Source organism: Gracilinanus agilis, chromosome 6 (assembly GCF_016433145.1).
Source record: "Gracilinanus agilis isolate LMUSP501 chromosome 6, AgileGrace, whole genome shotgun sequence".
NCBI lineage: Eukaryota > Metazoa > Chordata > Mammalia > Didelphimorphia > Didelphidae > Gracilinanus > Gracilinanus agilis.
Genome location: NC_058135.1, coordinates 273,149,731 through 273,174,207, shown reverse-complemented (window position 1 = coordinate 273,174,207; position 24,477 = coordinate 273,149,731). Strand labels below are relative to the sequence as shown.

General features: G+C 36.1%; 1 protein-coding gene and 1 pseudogene across 1 annotated transcript; both read left to right on the top strand.

Annotated features, from left to right (window-relative positions):
* The first annotated feature begins 5,898 nt into the window (after window positions 1-5,898).
* LOC123252592 lies at window positions 5,899-6,546 on the top strand (annotated as a pseudogene).
* Window positions 6,547-12,712: 6,166 nt separating this feature from the next.
* On the top strand, window positions 12,713-13,682 carry LOC123252591 (vomeronasal type-1 receptor 3-like). The gene has a single exon (XM_044681870.1). The coding sequence runs from the start codon at window positions 12,750-12,752 to the stop codon at window positions 13,680-13,682; it is 933 nt and encodes a 310-aa protein (XP_044537805.1). The 5' UTR covers window positions 12,713-12,749.
* Window positions 13,683-24,477: the final 10,795 nt, after the last annotated feature.

Sequence of the window (24,477 nt, the reverse complement as noted above, 5' to 3'; positions counted from 1 at the left end):
AAGAAGGAGTTCCCTTTTCACACACTTTTTCCCAAAAGAATTCGATAAAAATAGATTAAGAAAAGTAGCACTTGTTGGTTCAGTTACAGCAAATATAATTATTAAGCCTGATATCCAACATACACAGAGAACTGATATAATTATATAAAACTGGTGCAGCAAGGTGGCATAGTGAATAGAGGACCTGATCTGGATTCAGGAAGATCTGAGTTCAAATCTAGGTTCAAACACTTACTGTGTGACCCTGAGTAAGTCATTTAATGCTGTTTCCCTCTGATCTTCATTTGTAAAATTAGTTGGAGAATGAAATGGCAAACCACTACAGGACCTTTGCCAAGAAAATCCCAAATAGAAACACAAAGAGTTAGACATGACTGAAATGCTTCAACAAGATATAAAAACAACATTCATTCCTTCATTGATAATTGGTCAAAGAATAGAAACAAAGGGCTAATTGAAAAATTAATATTACTTCCTCCCCTAAAAATTTGTAAAATTATAAGAAACAAGAATATCTAAAAAAAAGATGAGGGGGGCAACTGGGTAGCTCAGTGGAGTGAGAGTCAGGCCTAGAGACAGGAGGTCCTAGGTTCAAACCCGGCCTCAGCCACTTACCAGCTGTGTGACCCTGGGCAAGTCACTTGACCCCCATTGCCCACCCTTACCGCTCTTCCACCTATGAGACAATACACCGAAGTACAAGGGTTTAAAAAAAAAAAGATGAGGAAGCAACTTTTCTTACATGATTACAAAGGCTGAGAGTGCATAAGCATAAAATACTAGATAAAATTTTTCTTTATTAATTAATTTTGATAAGCATTCATTCCCTTCCTGGCATTTGGAGAGATTGGTTCTGGGCATTCCTTTCCTGGCTTCTGGAAAGATTGGCTGCAGAGATACCTGCTTTGGCTTTGGAGGAGACTGCATTGGTGAAACCCTGACTGAAGATAGCACCAGGACTTCTGGCTTGGAAAGATTCCTGCCTTGGTGGCTCTGTGAGGAGACCCTCTCTGCTTGTTGGCCCTTCAGTTGGACACTCCCTTCAGTGTGAGTTCTGTGGAGAGACTCTTCCTTGGATCCTGCATTGGCTTTTTGGTGAGTGACTTGGACTTCCACATGGAGCGAGCTGAATTTCATCAGATCAGCACTTAGGGTAGGCTAGGCAACTCCTTCCTTCCTTCCTTTCTATATTTCATACTTCAACTCTTTCTCTTCCTCTTTATAAATAAAAGCTGCTAAGAGGTTTTTTTCTGGTTTAGGGATAATATTTTGAATTTGATGACCATAACATTAAATGTATAGCTTTCTTATTTAGTCAAGACCCCAATTTAACCCTTCCAGAGGTATGCAATCAAAGAAAAGGGAATGGGGAGTAGAATGTGGAATACTTCCTCACATAAAAGGGACACTCAAGGAAGAGCTTTCCCACAGGATATTGTTTATGAAATAACTTCACATGAGAACATTATCAGGATTCCATTACAAATGTAAACAAATTGAGAAAGAATGACAGCTAATCTATTCTGCATAATTTAAGGAAAGGGAGGCCTGGTACTTTCATATAATTTGATTTAAAAAGAAAAAAAAATCTAATTTCTATTAAAAAATTAAAAAAGTGAATTAACCACCAGTGAGATGAAAATTAAAGCAATTGTTTTATTTTATCCAATTATTTTCCAACAATAAGTAAAATGAATGAATATTTACATAAATATAAATAGCTCAGATTAATAGAAAAGGAAAGAATATTTAAACCATCTCAACTTAGAAAGGGAAAGTGAACAAATCATCAGTGGATTTCCCAAGGAAACAATCCACAAGGCTAGATGGATTCATAAATTATGGAGGAGTCTAGGGCAAATTAGGCCCACTGAGGAAAAGCAACCAGAAAAGACATGCCTGTAAGTTTGAGATTCTTGGCAAGGCCAGTCTCATAACAACAGCAGTTCTCAAGGCTGAAACTCAGATAAAAAAGAAATTTCTCCCCCAGAATGGTTATCATCAAAACTTGGGTCATTCCTCATTTTGAAAAGCAAAGAAGTCTTTGTAATATCATAACTGTAAGTACCAGGCCTTCCTTTCCCTAAGTTACTCAGAATATATTAGCTGTCACTCTTTTGCAATTTGTTTACACTTGTAATGGATTCCTGGTAATGTTCTTCTGTGAAGTTATTTCATAACCAATATCCTTTGGGAAAGTAACACACACACACACCCCAATAATGATGTAATGCTTAGTATTTTGCTCTCTATAAAAGTCTTTCTTTTTGGCACAATAAATGGAGTTCATGGAGACCATGCCTCCCAGGCTTGCCCTTGTTTTATCTCTATTATCTATCTATCTATCTATCTATCTATCTATCTCTATCTCTCTGCTTTCTCTCTCAACATCAGAACCCTGGCTCTCTACAATAAATGAATTTTATTAAACATTTAAAAGATAATCAATTCTAATATTATATAAATTATTTAGAAAAATAGACAAAAGAGAAGTCTTTCCAAATTCCTTTTATGATACAATTATGGCACTGATACCTAAGCTAGGAATAGCAAAAGCAAAAGCTAAAAAACAAAATTAAATAGTCATCCCTCACTATATTGCAGTGCACTTATTATGGCTTTACTGCATTGTGGGTTTTAAAAAAAATATATCTAATTCTGTATTGCAGAATTTTTGCTATATCACAGGATTCTGTGGATTAATACCATACTGTGCTCAATAGAAATACAGTACACCACTACCACTTGTGCAAGTTTGCCAAAGTGAGAATGCACATGGCACACTATTGGCTGATGGAATAAAAAGTGAACAACCACAGTGCTGTGTTCTATATCCTGGACACTCATTGGCTCAGTGACTGTAGCATTGACCTATTTGCTCTCCTGCACTGTGTCCATATGTTCAGAAAGTGTTTAAGAGCATAAAAAGTGTTTATAAGAGTGTGGAAAAGGTTTATAGGAGAGTGGGAATGGTTTATAAAGCCTTTATATATATATATATAGTAAGGGTTAAACTTAAGTTATGTGAAATAACATGGTCACCTGTGTTATTTTATCTCAAGTGAGAACTTTATTTACAAAATATAGGAGGGAAAATGAAGTAGATAAATGTGAGAAAGGTTAGAGAAAATATCTATACTAGTCCTCAGCCAGAAGGGCCAGTAGTAACTACGAGGCTTCCTCCAAGACAGAAGCTAGTCTTTTAGGAAACTAGGAAAGTAGTCAGCCCTTTTCATTCACCCAACAAAGTAATCCAGGAGTCAGAAACCAAGTTGATGCCACAATCCAAGTCACAGTCTCCAGTGAAGTTCCCTCAAAGACTATCTCCAGGAGACACTCTACTAGACTTAACTTCACCAGACTCAGCCCAGGGATTTCGTGGTTTTTATGGTGGTTTCCTGTTTCTGCCCCCCTTCACAAGGGCCAGTCACAGTTTTTGAATTGTCCAGCCCTGCTCAAGGCAGTGTCTGTGGGATTGAGTTGCCACCTCTAAAGGTGTTAATTATTCACACCTTTCTGAGTTGTCATCCAGTTTGTATTCTCATGTTATTGAGTTAGCACATGGGTTGCAGTCTTTCTTTTGGAGGTGCAAACTCCTGTAGTAAATTTCCCTTATTTTAGGGTTAAGTATGGATGTATTTGCTTTTGCTGATTAATTCAAAAACAGACAAAGGAGAATTAATCCTGTCCTCACAATCTAGTGAGGTACTAAGTAGGGGCATTTAAGTTATTGTTTTAGAATAGACAAAGAGAACCAGGAATTTCCTTTCACAATATAAATAATAAAATAAATATAACACCACTATTTTTCAGATTTTCAGCTATCACAGGGGTCTCTAGAACATAACTCCCATGATAGGTGAGGGATCACTGTACACCACTTTCCCTAATGAATTTTTTAATTTTTATTCAAAGATTTTATTTTCCCAATTACATGTAGTAAAAATTTTCAACATCTTTTCCAAAATTATAAGATCCAGATTATGTCTCCCTCCCTTCTATCTTTCTTCCCAAAGATGGTAAGCAATTTGATTGTGGTTATACAAATATTATCACGCAAAACATATTTCCCTAATGGTTATTGTTGTAAGAGAATACTCATTTCAAGCCAAAACCCTAAAAACAAAACCATAAACTAAAGTGAAAAACAATCTCCTTTAATCTACATCTGAATCCAATAGTTCTTTTCTCTGGAGGTAGATTGCATTTTTTGTCAAAAATCCTTCAGAATTGTCTAAAATAATTGTGGGAGGGGAGAGAGAGAGAGAGAGAGGGGGGGGGGGTACAAATAGGTCCTTTCCCCTTTTTTTATGATCTCTTTGGCATACAGATCCATGAGTGGTTTTCCAAGATCAGTGGGTTTGCACAGTTTTTAGCCATTTGGGCATAATTCCAAATTGCCCTCCAGAATGATTGGACCAATTCCCAACACCACCAAATCCCAAAGGCCCCAGTTTTGCCATAGCCCCTCCAACATTTATCACTTTCATTTTCTATTAATACTGACCAATCTGATAGGTGAGGTGGTACCTCAGAGTTGTTTTGATTTGCAATTATCTAATCAAGAGTGATTTACATAATTTTATATGATTATTGACAGCTTTGATTTCTTTATTTGAAAATAGCTTGTTCATATCCTTGGACCTTTTGTCAACTAGAGAATGACTTGTATTCTTACAAATATGACTTAGTTCTTTGTGAATTTGAGAAACTAGACCTTTATCAGAGAAATTTGTTGTACAAAATTTTCCCCATTTGTTTCTCTCTTCTAATCTTGGTTACATTGCTTTTGTTTGTAAAAAGCTTTTTAATTTAATACAATCAAAATTATTTATTTTACATCTTGTAATGATCTCTAACTCTTGTTTGGTTATAAATTATTCCTTTCTCCAAGATTTGCAAGATAAACTATTCTATATTCCCCTTCTGGGGACAAAAAAAATAGAAATTGATGTGATGCCTTTCAATTGAGTAATGGCTGAACAAGTTATGGTACATGATTATGATGGAATACTATTGTGCTATAATAAATGATTATCAGAATGCTTTCAGAAAAACCCAGAAATTTTTATATGAACAAAAGAAACAACAAACAGGAAAAGTGAATAGCAAAGTGAAATGAGCAGAATCAGAACATTATACACAATAACAGCAATATTGTATTATGATCAAAACTGTGAATGATTTAGCTATTCTCACAAAACAATGATCCAAAAAAGTCCAAAGGATAAATGATGAAAAATGCTCCTCCACAGAAAATACTGATACTGTCTCAATGAAGATCAAAGTATAGTTTCTTGTCTGTTTTTTATCTGTGTTTTCTTCCACAAAGTGATTTATATGGAAATATATTTTGTATGTGTGTAATTATAATCTGTTACCTAAAAAAATGCAATTCCCACCACCCCACTCTCCTCATGTTATGTGCTGATGTAGGGAAGATATAAATTTGGTGTAGCCCCAACTCTCACTCTCTTGTCTTCCTGTTGAGGTTTTGGTGGAGCAGGCTTTTTAAATTTTTAAGATTTTAAACAGGCAAAGAGAACTTAGTCATGTGGTCTTAATTTTGTTAAGTAATTAGTTTTTTTACTTCTATTTCCTTTTTATTTCTTCTACTTCAAGTGATTATTAATAAATTTTATAAAATTAATACTTGGAGTTGCTGGATATTAATTTAAATACTACACATGAACACATATGTATAATTTATTTCAAATTACTTATTATCTCAGGGCACAGAAAGGGGAAGGAGGGAATTTGGGGCTCAAAATTTCAAAATAAATAATGTTATTTGTTTTAATTGGCAAAAATAAAAAATATTTAAAACTTTTTTTTCTTAAACCCATTTTGATTTTTTTTTAAAAAAAAAGAATATACTTTACAATGGAATTTTCCACCATGAGCCTGAGAGAAATGAACCCTGGCACAATCCTAACTGAGCAAGACTGACCATCTTTTTGGAAAAATTCCATTATCCTAAAGAAAAGCATTTCTAAGTTTTATATCAAATTTCTTTGCCTTGAAAAGGATATCTTCACTCTTCCTTCTCCTTTTTCACCTCTCCCTCCTCTTCCTCCTCTTTCTTTTCCTCCTCCTTCTTCTCTTCTTCATCCTTACCATCACCATCACTATCATCTTCCTTCTCATTCTCCTTTTGCTCCTGCTCCTGCTGCTGCTGCTTCTCCCCCATTCCCTTGGAGCAGACCATCCTGGTGCCTCTTTTATGAAGCAGAAGCTGAGGAGACCCCAGAACTCACCTTGGCTGATGAGAAACCAAAGGAAGGAGTCAAGACTGAAAAAAAGGACCACATTCATTCAGAGATGTCAGGGCAAGATGGTTCCGTGGTGCCATTTAAGATTACAAGGCACACACCACTTAGTAACCTAATGAAAGCCTCTTGTGAATGACAGCATTTGGCAATGAGGCAGATCAGATTCTTATTTGATGGGCAGCCAACCAATGAAACTGATGCACTTGCTCCACTGGCAATGGATAATGAAGATACAATTGATGCATTCCAGCAGCAGACAGGAGGCATTTACTAAAAAGAGAACCTGTGACTCTACTCCAGAACTGTGTTCCCAAGAAGAACAATATATTCACTATTAGAAAACCAAGATCTGGTACCTCCACATCCTGACTACTACAGTAGGGTATTCTCACTTCTTTGATTCTTTTATCTATTCCTGTATTGTACATAAAGTAACTGGTGTATGTGCACAGGCATAATGCATTGTTTTGTTTTTAACTAAATGGTCAACAGTATGTTTTGATCAACATCAAATGGAGATGGGGAGGGGAAAAGACAAACCCGTTCTGTGTACATAACCCTTTTCCCCATTAGTGGCAGCTCATTCAGCATTTTTTTAATATATATTCCAGTAAGTTACTTTTCTCTCACTGTTTAACAGCAACAACAAAACCCACAAAAAATCCTTGCATACCTTGTTTGACTGGATAAAACCAAAGATGATTTTTATCACTTTTTTGTATGTAGCTGTTCCATGGAGGGCAATCTCTGTCTCTCCGTAGGAATAAATTACTCTAAAGAAAATGATACTAGAGAATTTTCCTTCAAGTCAAACATCTTGTTGTTTAAATAAACTTCTTGTTTAAAAAAAAAAAAGAAAAGAGATATCCTCAAAAGAACACAGAAGTGTACCACAAGGTAACACAATTGAAACAGGAGGGATTCTCAATGGCATCCATAATAGATCTTATCAGGAACCCCAAAGACTTGGTTAAAGGGTCCTCAGGTAGCAGGTTTCAGATGTCCCTGCCTCCAGTGTCTCTAGGACCCTTGCTGACTCTCAACTTCTCCTCACTAATTAGAAAGAGAAAGGGTATCTCTTCCAGCAGATTAAAATACTCCTTTGGAGATTTTAATTAAACTATGCTCATTGTTGATAGAGATTTGCACCTGAGACAAAAGTTAATTTCTTCCCCTTCTTATTCAGAAACATCCCATTTCCCCTGAACCAATAATGTCACTTTTCTAGCAAATGGCATGATAATTACATCTCTTAGGGAAGATGAGGTCACACTCAACTTTCCCTATAATTTTCTGCCCTGGCAGTGCCCACCTCATGCATATATTCACACATCAATTGGCACAGCACTATCCCCTGCCATGAAAACAGAGAATAACATGGTGAGTAACTGAAGGTCTCTCAGACTCAGAGACATGGATTGGTAAAGTCCCTTCTAGAACTAGGAGAGCAAGCTTCTGGGTCTGTGGGTGGTCTGGAAAGGGCAGAATTCCAGGGAAGTTGCCTAAAGATAGTTATGTCATTGGGACACAGGAAGGCTATTTTACCTACACTGGGGAATAGTTAGTCTCTTCCTCTATTATCTCCCTGCTCTGTGCCCTACTCTTCTAGACTATATCAGAGGACTATGTTTGGAGTGAGGAAAGAGAATATTCTCAGTGCTGGATCCAGCTGATGAGGGATTCTGCTGTAAAAGCAGTCTCAGAAATCTACTGAGTTCCAGCCAATTATTGCCTCAAGATCTTGATGATGGAATGGAGCTGAAGTTACTGAGTGGGACTCCAGCCAAAGGAATAGTAGCTCCTGACCTCTAATTTAGCTCCTTCCAATTAAGTGAGAAGGTAATATGTCTATAGACCTCACAGACAAAGCTCAAGATCATGCCTGTTTTCCCATGTTTTGAGGTAAATTTGGTGGCAAGACCTTTGGTTTCTGCTCCCACAGCCCTATATAAGTCACAGTGGACCACAAAGGGAAAAAAAGAGAGGGAATAAGTGCTTAATAAGTCCATACTATGCTCTAGGAACTGTGCTAAGCATTTTACAAATAATATTAGGATTAGTGTAATCTGTATTTGCCCAAGATCTATTCAATCTTCCATATCCACATGCTATGGGAGTCTCACCTGGAGCAGGCAAGGTTAGCTGGGAGAGATCCTGGCTAAGAGGTCATGGTGAAACATCATTGTATCTTCATTTGAAAATGCAAGTATCCCTTCCATGTTGCTGGAGTTAGATATCTAAAGTCCCTGCGATCTGAAAACGCCATATAGAAATTTTTGGCCCTTCCTTCGTATCATTGAAGAAATCGGAATTTTTCCTTTTTCATTTTTATGGGATATTTACAATAACTTATTGCAGTATTTGGCTCAAGTGTCTGGTCATAGGCTATACAGTGTCTAATCTTTTTCTGTATCATCTGCTGGCCTTCACATGTTATCTGTGGCTTCCACAAACCACCCCCTAAAATTCCCATTTCTTATGCTAACCCACAATATATCAAAACTGCCATGGGGAAAGTCATGATGTGGAATAGTACCTGTATTCTTATATGATAGTGCCAAGGAATTTTCTTATTCTAAGCACCTTAAGCAGCAAATCAGGTGACAAAAACTGTTTAACCATATGTCATAAAGCACAATTCTGTGTAACTTCTGAGCAGGATGATTGGAGCCTGCCACATGATGCTAATATTTAAAGGTGCTGACAACAATCATATTCCTTAAGTAGATTTTTTTAAACCCTCACCTTCCATCTTGGAGTCAATACTGTGTATTGGCTCCAAGGCAGAAGAGGGGTAAGGGTAGGAAATGGGGGTCAAGTGACTTGCCCAGGGTCACACAGCTGGGAAGTGCCTGAGGTCAGATTTGAACCTAGGATGTACTTTCTCTAGGTCTGGCTCTCAATCCACTGAGCTACCCAGCTGCCCCCTCCTTAAGTAGATTTTTAAAAAATGTATTGGTAGAATCCTTTCATTTTATACAAGTGGGATTGCATTAAAATTTTAACAAAAAAGGAAACTAACACAGATAACTGTGTAAACGAACATTTTTTAGCAGAAGCATGCTACCTATCAATAAATGGATCAGTGGCTTGTTCATTCATGTCAAAGATCCCAAGTAGACTGGCTTCCCTTTTTTAGAGGATTTTGGGGAATAAAGTACAAAGAGCAGAGTGACATAGATAATATCATACAAAATGATTAGTTCAGAGCTAAGGGCCAGGGACTGGCATGATTATTTGGAAGTTTGGCAACTGGGGCTAGCAAAAGCTTTCCTTATTTGCCCATGAAACCAAGAAGCATTCAACTGTTGGAGTTCAAGTGGAAGATAACTGCTCATATTTTTGGACAGCAAACCAGACATCCTTGAAGGACAGCTGGGAGCTAAAGAGATTGGCCCACTTCTCTTTCTCACACCATCCTCAAGGTTAGTAAAATCCCTTCAGGTCAGAGAGCAGGATTGCTAAATTCAACCCATTAGAGACTAGATAATTCTGAACTGAGTTTAGAACAAAGAACTGTGACTTAAGTAACTACAGGAAAATAAAGCAATACGTGGCAAAAATCAAATCCTTGTGAATAGGATTAATAATAAAATGACATAGGATCACTTATAATCTTCTCAGTGGGGGAATTCCAGTAAGAAAATAGCCTCCCTCAATGTAGATCAGCAACTGTTCTATAATTTACTTAAGATCTGCCTGGAACACTGAGACATTAACTGGCATACCCAGAGGAACACAATCTGTTGTATGTCCAAGACAAACCTGAACCCAAGTCCTTCTGACTCAAATGACGGCCCTGTATCTACTCTAACACACTCCGTAGAGATATTTACTTAGCAAAAATTATTACTTAAAATAAGAAGCTTCCCCCATCTCACACCCAACCCTCAACTGACAATTTCTGTAGCCTGGTCCTTCCAACAAACCTGAAAGTGCCTTGTCTTGGCCTTAGATATGGGTGCTTCTGAAAACATTCTGAGACAGTCTACATGCAACATTATTTGCAAGAACCCAAGATCTCTCCCTAGCCTCACTCTTCCCCCCCACCCACCCACCTCATCATACACACTCTGGCTCAATTGTACTTGAATTAAAATATTGATTTAATATTTTCATTTACCTCTCCTGGGCATATTTGGGAGTAATCACACAGGACAACAGATCTCCAGCTTATTGGGTCAGTTGACTGATTATTACTATTATTATACTCTTTTTTGTTCTATATTGTGTTCAAAGCCCTGGGCTATCCACTAGGGGAAGGTACAAAGATTTAGATCATATAAGGTCCAAGCAATCCTAAAGATAAAAGCAGCTAATTGGGAGGGGCATGAGGAAGAGACTTATGGGAACCACACTCCAATATCAAATACAAGAGACAATATAAGTAATAGGGGCACACAAACTCAGTGTTACATGTGATCTCAGGGAAGAAATAGCTCAGTTCTTGAATACATAATGGCTGACAATGGCTAGCATTTACATAGTTTTGTATGGTTTGGGAAGTATTTTACCTATGTTAACTCATTTTATCCTCAAACCCTGAAAGGTAGCCATTATTGTCATCCTCATTTTACAAATAAGAAAATTGAGGCAAAGAGAGGTTAAGTGACTTGCCTTCAGTCACACAGCTAGTCTGTGTCTGAGGCAGAATTTGAAGCACCACAAGTCCTTTCTGAATTGAGGCAATCTCCACTCAGCCACCAAATTAATTTTTCTAAACCTCAAGTCTACCCATGATAAACCCATCTGTACTCCATGCATTCCAGAACTCCCTATCATCTTTGATTCAAATTCAATGTCCTTTTTAACCTAGCACCCTCCCCCCAACATTTCCAATATTTTTTTAATTTTATATGCCCTCATATAATCTTCAATTCAATGAGTATTATTATCATTCTATAAATGAGACATTATAGTTTATGAACCTTTTATTATCCCCCCCAAATTGCTGCTTTTTTTGCGATTAACAAGTCTTGATTTTTCTCCATCTCACCTAACCCCATTAAAGAAAAGAAAAAATATATTTAATAAGCATAATTAAGTGAAAAAATTCCCATATTGGACAGGGACAATCCAAGTTCCTTGTGGGAAGGATGTAATGATCATGACCTAAGAGCAAAAGATATGCTGTGCAGACAGCTGGGAAGTGGTATATTACTAAAATCAACAGTAAATCATTAATAAATATTTGTGAGTTGATAAAGTGAATTTCTTGTTCTTGTGTAGTTGCATACTTGTATCTGAAACTTTCCAACCCCATTTAGAATTTTCTTAGCAAATATAATGAAGTAGTTTGCCATTTCCTTCTCTAGATCTAAGGCAAACAAGGTTAAGTGATTTGCCAAGTGTTATAAGTAAACTGAAGCTGCTATTGATACAGCTACAGCTGATATATTGAACTGTTATACACATGGTGGATTGAAGACCTGATGCAGTCTAATACAACTAATTTATTGTGGAGGAGAGGTATAAAAAGGAAAACAGGAGGTAAGAATAGGAATTAGTTATAAGGTAGGGAATCTATTAATCTCTAATAATAAAATTGTCTAGATAACTCAAGCCCCCAAAACTGACTTCTCACGGAACTTCTTCTTGTCCACCAACGTGGACCTGCACTGATCTATACTCTCTGATTAAAGATGAAATTCTATCTTACTATCTTATCCTAAGCTAAATTATAAAACCTTAAATTGATATGAATTCTTTATATTCAAACATCTTCTTAAAATAATATATTAAATCAACCTTCAAATATAGCTGTCAGTTTCTCTCTCTCTTCAGAAGTGAGAGAAGAAGCAGTTCTTCTCACAGTTAGTCTCCCTTCACTCAAATCGAAACTGTTACCTAGTTACAAAAACTGCTCTTCAGCTCTCCCTGTGGCTCAGAGGGGGAAAGCTCTCAGTAAACACTGTTCAGTGTATATCTCACTCAAATAAAAAGTTTCTAAAGTCATTAAAATCTTCTTTTTCTGTCAGAGAAAGACCCAGTCACTTGTTCTCGAGAGGAAGTCCAAGAAACAGGCTCAGAACTCTCCAACTGCTTCTCTTTTATCTAAACTTCTTAAAGAGACCCCTGCAAATTCTGTGTCTTCCCTCTTAAAGGGGACAACATAAAAGTGGAAAACCATTTCTCTTACTTGAAACCTGTTCTTAATGACAGCTAAATAAATTCTTATTACAACACAAGGGTCAAGAAGCTAGCAAGTATCTAAGGCCAGATTTGAACTCAGATTTTCCTGACTCCAGAACCATCACTCTACTCTCTGTATCACCTAGCTGCCCTGAAAATTTGAATATGTGCCTCATAAATATTAGAGTATTTCCTATAGGGGAAGGTATGCCATTTCTCATTTAAAAAGATGATTAGGATATGTAATTTTATTTGGAAATCCTCATTCTGGAAAAGTCAAATTCCCCTGGATTTCTCCACAGGTCACTTTTGATTTGACAGCAAAACACTCCAAGATCTCAAGAAATGAGCTCTCATAAAGAAGGCCTAGAGATTTTCTACTTGACCCTGCTTTTGTTTGGAATCCTAGGAAATATGTTTCTTTTCTATCTACAGAGCCTTAAGTTCATTACTGACCACAGAAAAAGAGTCATTAACCTGATAATCATCAATTTGGCTTTAGCTCATACTCTAATGATCATTTTCAGAGGAATCCCCATAATAATAGATGTGTGGGGATGGAAATCTTTCCTGGCTGACATGACTGGTAAAATCATAACCTACCTCATAACAGTGACCCGAGGTGTTTCCCTAAGCAGCACCTGTCTCCTGAGTGTCTACCAGGCTATCACCATCAGTCCCAATAGTCTCATGTGGACAGAAATCAAAACTAGGGCCCCCAAATATATTATTCCCTGCTCTTTATTCTGCTGGTTTTTCAATATTCTGTTAGATGTCATTTTGGCTGCAAATGTCAGTAGTCCAAAGAATAGCAGTAAAGAAAGATGGAAGATTGGTCATAGCTCTTTCAACTTACATTCTATAAATACTATAAAAATTCTCGTTTTGAAATCCATCATTGATGTCCTATTTGTGGGTCTCATGATCTGCTCCAGTGGCTATATGGTGTTTGTCCTTCATAGACACAACAAGCAAGTCCAACACATTCGCAACATCACCGGCTCCCTCAGAAAATCCCCTGAGACCAGAGCCACCAAAGCCATCCTGATGTTGGTGATCACCTTTGTCTGCTTTAACTCAACCAGTTCCCGTTTCATCATTTATTTGGCTTCTGCTGAGGCAACTAAGCACTGGAGTCTACGTTTCACTGTTGTCCTCTCTCTGTTTTATCCAGTAGTCAGCCCCTTTATGCTGATCAGCATTGACACACAGACCCACTGGTCTTTACATTTTCTCTTAAGTTTGAAAAGGTTCTCCCAGGAAAAACTTTCTGGTTGAAGAGAATTGTTGGAGAGAATGGAAACAAACTGGGCACAAAAGAGGATCAGACCATTCACGCCTTTCCTCTCCAGACTGAATAGTAGATTTTTCCATTGGACTTTTCCCTACCTTGGCCAAGAATCTCTTCATCCTAGAAGCATGTTAAATATATCCCCCTTTTTTCTCCCCCCCAAAATATTACCTTTCCTATAAAACCTACACCTTTGTTTTTCTTCCTGAATTCTCATGTCACCCCCAATCACATAAGGTTTTGAAGCTCAAAACCATCCTAAATTCTTCATTCACACTCACCTCCTATATATGTCATTTGTCAAGTTTTGCTAATTCTTCATGCTGTCCCCTTCCTTCCAAACCCAAGGCCCCCATTCTAATGGAGACTCTCATCACCTCTTAGCTGGACATCCTTCTTATTTGTCTCTCTGACTCTAATAATTGGCCAAACAGCTGAAAAGTTAATATTTCTAAGACATAGTCCTGACAACATGACTCCCCAGCTCACAAAGCATTGGCACTTCCTTTCTGCATGCTAAATTTAAAAAAATAGATTCTTCTAAATTTGAACTCTACATTCCTTCTCAAGCTGATTCCAATCCCACATTCCAATCAAATCCCCTATCATTTGCCCTCACATATTCCAGGTCCTAACCAAACTGGCCTGAATGCATTTTACCTTGTAAGATATTCAATTTCCTGCTCTTAAATAGTGTCCCCCATAGAAGAACCTCTACAGATTCCCACTAAGTAAACGTCAAGCTCCACATCCTAAAAGAAAGTTTTCCTGAGTATGAGAAAGTTGTGTATTTTGACAGATTGTCACACTTTTACATGCACACATGCATGCACACACACACAACTACTTTGCACTTGCTCTATATAAATTTCTAATATATTCATCTCTGTTAATTTGGTTTTTCTCCACAGTAGAATGTAAGTTCCTTGAGAGGAGATTAAATGTCTTTTTTTGGTCCCTGTATCACTTGGGACTAGGCCAGAGTCTGGTATAAAGTAAATCCCCAAAAGTGAATACTGATGGGAATTATAGGAGTAGAGACAAGATGGTGAAACAGAGGGAACATTCAGTTGAAAGTTCCAACATTCCCCTCCAAACAAATTAAAAATAACACTTCCAGTAAAATTCTGGGGTGACAGAGCCAACAAAATGTCAGGGCAAGACATTCTTCTTGCCCAAGACAACTTGGGAAATTAGAAAGAGGAATATTTGACATGGGGGTAAAGTTTCTCCTGGAGAACACCAGTGGCCAAACCACGTGTGACTATAGAAGCAATAGCAACTTTGGGAGCTTTCAAGTCACACGTGGAAAGGAAACTTGGAAACTCATCAAAAAATCCTACTTCTACTGCTGGATGCAGAACCAGATGCTATTTGGCAGTTTCATTGCTCATACCCACTTCTGAGTCATAGTTCAAAGATGGAGAGGAGCACTCTTGGCCAAAAGGGATTAGGGACCCTGAGGAACAGTGCCACTAGGGATCAAAATTGGTCAAGGACCCAAATGAGTATTTCTTTTAGGCACAAAGGCAGAAGGATCCCTAAAGAAAAGTATCACCTCCTTTCCCAAAGGAACTAGGATTCTGAGGAGCTAGTATCAGTTGTAGTCCCAAGGGACCAGGGACCATTCATTGGTAAGGACCACTGCATAGTCCAGAAGATCAGTGACCTCACCTCTTCCCATATCACCCTAACTTGGAAGCACAAAAAACTGATGAATCCCCAGAACTCACCCTTAAGACAACTGTAAAAATACTAGAAGCTTGTGACAATGCCAGTCCCATATACACCCTGTGAACAGAGTCCAACTTCAATGTAAAGTTCAGAGTCATGAAGTAGATGGGAAAAAAATGAGCAAACATCAACAACAACAAAGAACTTGACCGTAAAAATATACTATGGTGACATGAAAGATCCTGACAAAAAGTCAAAAGAAGACAATTCGCTGTTGTTCAGTTGACACTTCATGACCCCATTTGGGGTTTTCTTGGCAAAGATACTGAAGTCATTTGCAATATCATTCTCCAGATCATTTTCATATGAGGAAACTGAGGCAAACATAGTTAAATGTCTTGCCCAGGGGCACATAGCTAAATGATATCTGAGGCCAGATTTCAATTCAAGAAAATGAATCTTTTGACTCCATATACAGCACTTTGTGGTATTATCTAGCTGCTGTTTAATTACTATTGTTTAAAAAAGTTTAAGATCTGGTTATGACCCATTTTCTTTCTACCTTTTTCATAATTAACTTTGAGATTCATGATATATCTTTTCTTGAATATGAATTTCATTATTTTTTCCAGTTCTAAAAAATATTCTTGAGGGAATTCAATTAGTATAGCACTGAATAAGTAGATAAATTTAGGTAGTATTGCCACTTTTTCTAACCTACACATGAGCAAAAATTCCTTCTTAGCTCTGCTTCTACCTATTTGGACTTTGCCACCATAACTTAAGCTATTTTCTAATTCTAGGAGATCTGTTATGTTGACTTCCTTTTATTAGTAAGTTCATCTTCTGCCTTCCAGTTTGGGGGAGAAAATAGGTCAGCTATTGTTTAGTCACTTCTTGGCTCTGCTTGTGACACCCCAGATTTTCACTAACCGAGTTCCCATGAGGACATCTGCCTCACACAGACACATATAAACACACACTTTTTGAGCTCTCTTTTTTATGTTGTCTTCATTCATTTGAATCAAGGTTTCTTGAAAACAGACTTTTTTGCTTGTGTATTCATTTCCAATGCTTACCCCAGTGACTGGCATATAGCAAATGCTTAATAAATGCTTCCCGACTTCCTTCTAAAATTGATTTGAAAAGAAAAAGTTTGGTGTCACAGGCTAGATAAACGAGAATCTTATACTCCATAACTCAAAAGTGTTTGATTATTGAAGGTTATAAGTGATTATAAGAGGAGATTATAAATGATTCGAGGAATTATTCAAAATTTTTCAAGTTTCAGAAAAAACTAAAAAGCAATTTGAAAAGAACTTAGGTTAAATCAAATCAAATTGTATATCATTATCTTGTACTATTTACTCTAAAAAGATCAAAATAACTATGAAACCTTAACATGAAAGGTAAAACTATAAAAATTAGAAGAAAACATGTGGAGTAGAAGGGGAATAAGACAAGGGAGGTAGGTAATAGAAGGGAAACAAAATAAGGCATATTTTTATAAGAGCAAAACATTTGTGATGAGGGGTAGAGTGAAAGGAGAGAGAGACAGCAGGATCAAAAGGAGAAAATAAGATGGAGGGGAATAAACAGTTGGTAATAATAACTGTAAATGTGAACAGGATGAACTCACCCATATTAAGAGAGAATTTATTACTACAAGAACTTTTTTGCATTTAAGATGAAAAGGAGCAATAACATTTTTCAGTAAGAGACCCCACTGCTGTGCCACTTGGCAGTTGGTGATGGTTAAAAGGGTGTGGCTGGCTGTGGTTAGTAAGTTGCAGACCATTAGAAAGGGAGGTTTTTTTTTTTTTATCTCTGGGTCCCCTGGAGAAAGGAGTTTGTGACTTTCTCTCCCTGGGACAGGGAGGAGACTGAAAAATGGATTAAGACCTAAACAGCCTTATTGATTGTTGATTAACTTGGGTAGATAAGGTAGATAGATAGTGGTTATATTATTAGATAGTAAGAATAGTAGAGTAGGCAAGGGCTTTGGCCTAGCAAAAGATACTTCCCTCTAAGGCAGAGAGATTTGGGGGGGGGGGGTTTTAAGGAATTTAGTTAGGACTGGGATCTTGGGTATAGTTATAAGCTATTATAAGATTACTTTCACTTTCCTCCTTCCTATTTCCTATCCATATTTTTCTATTAATAAACTAACTGTTTTGCATTTAATAAACTGCACTGGCTTTTGTTCAAACTCCTACCCCAAAAATTTAACCCTCCACACCCATAAAACAGAAACAGAGAGCAAAGTGAATTTAAAATCAGAATCCTAAAATATGCTGTTTACAAGAAACACATTTGAGACATGGAGACACACCTAGAGTAAAAGCAGAGGGCTAGAATAGAATTTATTGTGCTTCGTTTGAAGTAAAAAAAAAAAAAAAGCAGAAGTAGCAATCATACTCTTAGACAAAGCTAACATGAAAATAGATGTAATTAAAAGAAACAAGGGGTGGGCAGCTGAGTTGCTCAGTGGATTAAGAGTCAGGCCTAGAGACAGGAGGTCTGAGGTTCAAATCTGGCCTCAGACACTTCCCAGCTGGGTGACCCTGGGCAAGTCACTTGACCCCCACTGCACACCCTTACCACTGTTCCATCTATAAGCCAATATACAGAAGTTAAGTGTTTAAAAATAAAAATAAAAATAAAAAATAAAAGAAACAAGGAAGGAAATTACATCTTGTTAAAAGTTACTGCAGACACTGAAGTAATATCAATACTAAACCTATATACATCAAGGATAGCCTCCACATTTTTAAAGGACAAATTAAATGAGCTTCAGGAAGAAACATAGTAAAACTATGGGCAGTAGTGGAAGGAACTCAGCCAAATATTCTCCAGTCTCAATGTGAAAGGGCAGAACCCAATGTGATGCAGTGCAAATGGCATCTGAATGAAATAGCTACAAACCTCCCCAAAACAGGCAAACCAGGCCATTTCTGTAGTGTACTCAATATAGTATTGAGACAACTGAGTTAACTCCAGACATAGATCACAATACGCCTTGGAACAGAATTCCTCCATTCCAGGAACATAGCTAAGCGTTAGCTTATAGGCAAAGTCAGGAACACTCTTTACAAAAAAATGAGAAAAAGAAAAAGGCACTTGAAAACTATTTCAGCAACAGAGATGACCAAAATTCAAGCTCAGATGAGGAAAGCAATACAAAAATGAAAATTTTTGAATGCTCAAAGGCAAATGTGAAAGGATGTCAGACCCAAAATGAATTACTAGAAGAGCTCAAAAAAGGTTTAAAAAATAATGACAGAAAATATTAGAAAAGAAAATGATAGAAAAAGTGAACAGCTTAGAACAAAAATTTACTGAAGAAAACAACTTCCTAAAAAATACAAAACCACAAACAGTAAAATAACTCTCTAAAAAAATAAACATAAAACCTCAAAAGAAGAAAATGGCTCCCTAAAAATTAGAATTAGACAAATGGAAGTTAATGACTCCATAAGATGGCAGAAAACAATAAAAACAAATTCAAAAGAATGAAAATTAGAAGAAAATCTGAACTATCTTACTGGAAAAATAACTGACTTAGAAAATAGAGCTAAGAGAGATAGCCTCAAAATCACTGGACTGCCTGTAAGTCATATATTTTTTAAAAAGAGCCTAGACACCATATTGCAAGGAATTATCATGATAAATTGACCTGATGTTCTTGAACAAGAGGGAAAAATAAAAATTGAAAGAATCCAGCAATCATTTCCTGAAAGAGAACCCAAATTTAAAAATCCCAGGACTATTATAGCAAAATACCCAAATTCCTAGGCAAAAAAGAAAATAGTGCAAACAGTCAGAAAAATTTCAAATCTTGTGGAGCAACAGTCATAATTACACAAGACCTGGAAGCATCTGTCTTAAAAGACCAGAAGGCATTGAATATGATATTCCACAAGGCAAAGAATCAATGACTACAACAAAGAATTATATACCCAGTGAAACTAAGCATGATACTTCATGGGAAGAAATGCACACTTAATGAAATAGAGGACTTCCAGGCATTCTTGACAAAATGACCAGAGCTGAAGAGAAAATCCAATTCAATACTCCTGGGAAACATAAAAGGGAAAATCTCAAGGAACTCAATGGTGTTAAACTAAGAAAGTGATTCGAAAGAGTATTTAAAATATCTATGTAATAGAGATATTTGAGATACTTAAGATACTTAAAACAATCATGGAGAACAATGGGGTTAAGCTAATTTATGTTCCTACATAAGGAGGTGATAACTAAGATGCTTAAGGTATCTAAGATATTTGAAGTACCTAAGGTAGATAAAATATTTAGGATGCTTAAATAAATGAAGATACTCAATACTTTATCATTTTAGGGCACAGAATAGAAGCATTCATAGACTGAGAGCAAGGCATGAGTTGAATAAAATGAGATGATATTCAAAAAGCAAAATCAAGGGATAAAAAAGAGTATACACTAGAAAAGGAGAAAAGTAGATAAAGCTAGGGATAAATTATCTCACATGAGAAGACCTATAAGAATCAATACTGAAATAGGGGAATGGGGGATTCAGGAATACTTGCTATGATAGTTACACACTTAACATAGCCAGGGAAACCAATTAAATATTTGTGAGTCCTTTTGAGTTATAATGAGACAGTAGGAAGCAACATAAAAGGATTTTAATAATAAAATAAGGTAGGGCAAGTGGGAAATGGGGCAAACTACTCTTAACTGCTATAGGAGGGAAGATACAGAGATTTAGGTGGTCCAGGAAATCAGGGCAGGGGAGATAAAACTTACACTACACTATACTAGACTAAATACAAGCTTGACAGGTTTTGGGGATCTCACTGCTTGCTCCAATGATGTTCTTTGCTGTCCCAGGGTCCAGGATGTTGGTACAGTCCACTACCTCCACTAGGTCACTCCAATAGGCTGTCACAGACCTGGAGGTCCACCCTCCAAATCCAGACCTATTTTGTAGTTCCCCAAGTGGGGTTTATTCAGTGAGATCAGGGCACAAGCTCCTCTACCAGTGGCAAACTCCCAAGTGTCCCAGAGTTCAAAAGCTCTGTGCCCTTTCTGTCACATTCCAAAAGCCTGTAGAATGTTCAACTCAAGCTTGCATTTTCCAATATACTTTTCTAAATTTTATACTTACCTACCTTACTTTATTCCTTATTACAATACTGAGGGGGAAGTGGGGGAAAGGGGTATCAGGCGATGCTTGAATCTTACTTGCATCAGAATTGGCAAAAAGCAAGAATATACATACAGGTATAGCAACCTATCTTACTTTATAGGGAGACAAGAAATGAAGGGATCAGGGGAAAGGAGGGACAGACAAAAAAAAGGGTGAACTCAGGGAGGCAGTAGCCAGATGCAAAAACATTTGTGAATGAGGAAAAGCTATAAGATGAGGAAGAGAAGGGGAAATGGGGGAAATAAAATGGAGGGGAAACATAGTCATCATAACTGGGAATGTGAATGGAATGAACTCACCAATAAAATGGAAGAGGATAGCGAAGTAGATGAAAAGTCAGAGTCCCAAAATATGTTGTCTATAAGAAATACATTTAAAGCATGGAGATACACACAGAGTAAGGAACTAGAGCAGACTATATTAAATTTAAGTTAAAGTTTCAAAAAGTAGGAATAATAATTATGATTGACAAAGCAATGGTGAAAATCAATCTAATTAAAAGAGATAAGGAAAGAAATTTATATTTTTATAAAAAGAACCATAGATGATGAAGCAATATCAGTATTAAACCGTTATACACCAAATAGTATAACATGAGTTAAAAGTTGAAATAAACAATAAAACTATATTAATAAGGAACATTAAACTTCCTCTTTCAGAATTAGATAAACTAAACCAAAAGATAAACAGGAAAGAAATTAAAGAGTGAATAGAACAGATAAGTTTAGATAGATAAGATTAGATAGATCCCTGGAGAAAACTGAAAGGAAATAGAAAGGGTTGTACCTTTTTCTCAGCAGTAAATGGCACCTTCACAAAAAAAAAATCCCAAAAAACTTATAATATAATAGGAAAAAAAGCCTCACAATCAAATGCAGAAAAGTAGAAATATTGAATTCATCCTTTGCAGACCATAATACTATAAAGATCATACTCAACAAAGAGATGGAATAAGAAAAGACCAAGAATTAGTTGGAAATGAAATAATCTTGTCCTAAAGAATAAGTGAGGCATAGAACAAATCATAGAAATAACCAACAATTTCACTAAAGAGAATGACCTCAAGGAGACAACATAACCAAAATTTTGGGGATGCAACCAGAGGAGAACTTAGAGGAAAATCTCTATCTCAAAATACTTGCATCAATAAAATAGAAAAAGAATAAATTGATGAATTAGGGATGCAACTACAATAAAAATTTTAATCCCCAACTAAACATTAAATTAAAAATCCTAAAAATCAAAAGAGATGAATACAACTTAATTCAACTAATAAATAAGACAAAAATCTGGTTTAATGATAAAAACAATAAAGTAGATAAATCATGATTTATTTGATGAGAAAAAGAAGTGATGAATTCACAACCAATGAAGAGGAAATTAAAGTCATCAGTAGTTATTTTGCCCAACTAAATGCCAATAAAAGGAATCAAACAAAATATCATAATCCACCATGACCTCAAAATGGATCTTTGGTCTGAATATTAACAATTATGGCATTAAAAAATAGAAGAGATGCAAATAAAAAATCTTTCAATGTCTATGGTTAAGTGGTAAATTCTTAAACAATAATGAATAGAGAATATTAAAAGATAAAATAGTTCATTTTGCTTACATGAAATTTAGTGATTTGTGCATGGAAAAGCTAAGAAGGGAAATGGTAAAGTGGGGGGAAATCAGTTTCAAATATCTCAATTATTGTTTTACCATACAAGCTATATAGGCAACAAATAAAACATAAAAAGCCATTTTCAAACATATAAATGAGTAAATAATGGGGGGGAGATCTCAAAAGAATTATGAACTGGTAATATTCATAGGAAAGAATGTGACAAATCACTAATAATAAGAGAAATAAAAACTAAAATGACTTTGAGACTTTACTTCAAATCCAAAAAATTGACAAAAATGACCAAAGATGGAACTATATAAATGTTTTAGAAGTTTTAGAAAAACAGACCTATAAACACATTGTTCAGAGAGTTGTAAAATGGTTAATCACTCTGCAATACAATTTTGAATTATGAGAAGCAAATAACTGAAATTATTATACCCCTTTACCTGGAAGTCCCACCCTTAGCCATAAGCCCTACTGATACCAATGACAAATAATAAAGACCTCTTATTAATATCTTTTCATCAAAATATTTATATCAGAATCTCTTGTTAACGCAAAGTACTGGAAACAAAGTCTATGCCCTTCAATAGGAGAATAATTAAACAAATAGAATATATAAATATAATGGAACATAAACTAAGTGATGATAAATGAAATGTTTAAATATAATAGAATATTACTAAGATGTAAGATATCATGAATATACACAAATATGAGAAAACATGTGAAATGATTCAAAATAAAAGGGAAAGAACCAGGAAAGCAAATATTACCACAAAACTTAAATTAGAAAGAACAACATCTGTACAAAGCAGAGATGTGAGAATATATTTCTCCCTACTTCTAAAGAAGTAGGGGATGATGAAGAACATACTAAATAGAATATTAGATGACAGCAGGGGGAATATGTTGCATAGTTTTGCTGAATTTTTTTCATTTTTATTCTTTGTTACCAATCATAACTTTCTGAAAGTGGGTAGAGTGAGGGATACATTGGAAAATGTAGGAAAAAATGTAAAGATATTAATAAATTTTAAAGATAAATTTAAATGAATGATGACAAATTATTGGAAAGACAGGCATTGTTCTAGGTGAGGCCATGGCAATACATTAAAAAAATGATTATGTTACCTAAATTAATTTACAAGTTTTTTGCCTTACCACCAAGAGAGCATTGTATAGAGTTAGATAAAAAAAATAATAAATGGTAGTAAAATTCCATGTAGAAAAACAAGGACCAGAATCTCAAGAGAAATGTTGACAAAAAAATATGAATGGAGAGCAAAAAGCATTGAAAATAGCACTTTCAAATCTCAAATCATATTTCAGAACTCAAATCATAAAGCTACAATCATCACCATTAGTTGGCAGTAAATAAACACAGAAAATGATTTCAGAGGAATAGTGCAATCCTCAATCAAATACTATCCATTAGACATTTGAAACTGTGTATCTGTCCTGGAGGCATCTCAAACTCAATTTGTCTAAAATTGAACTCATTATTTAAACTTTTTAAAAAATTTCCTTCATGTCCAAAACATGGATTACCACCATCCGTTCAGTCTCCCAGGTTTATAACCTCTGCATGATTCTGAATTTCCTTGTCCCATATATCCATTCAGTTGTCAAACATTACATTTCACATCCATAATATCTCTAACATCTAATTCTTTCAGTCAGAAACTGGTTGCTACCTCTTTTAAGTTAAAATACTCATCACTCCTTTCCTAAATCTTTGCAATACCCTCCTAAATCTCTCTGCCTCAATCCTCATCCCTTCAGGTCTTCCTATATAGTCACCTAAGTGATTTTCCTTATTAAGGGCAAATATGACTATATGACTTCTCTACTTCCTTATTGACTTCTCTATTCAATGCACATTGCTTCCTACTGTCCATAGGATACAATATCAAGTCCTCTGTTTAGCTTTTAAAGTCCTATATAACTAGGCCTCAATCTATCTTCCTGACCTAATTAGATATTATTACCCCTCAGTCCAGTGATGGGCAAACTATGGCCTGCAGGCCAGATGCAGCCCCCTGAAATATTCTGTCCTGTCACACGACATTATTCCTAATCTGAAGAATACAGTGAGTAGGATATAATACAATGAAACTTCAAAAGAGTTGCCTTAGAAACAGACCGACAGATGAGCATTTCCTTTCCTTTAGCCCCCTCTTTAAAAAGTTTGCCCAATCACTGCCTCAGTCCTTTCTGCTCCTTTCTTTCTTCTGTAAAGGGAGCAGCAGATCTGTCTAGGCTCTACCCTCCTTCCTCACTTCAGTTAGTTTGCTTTTGGCAT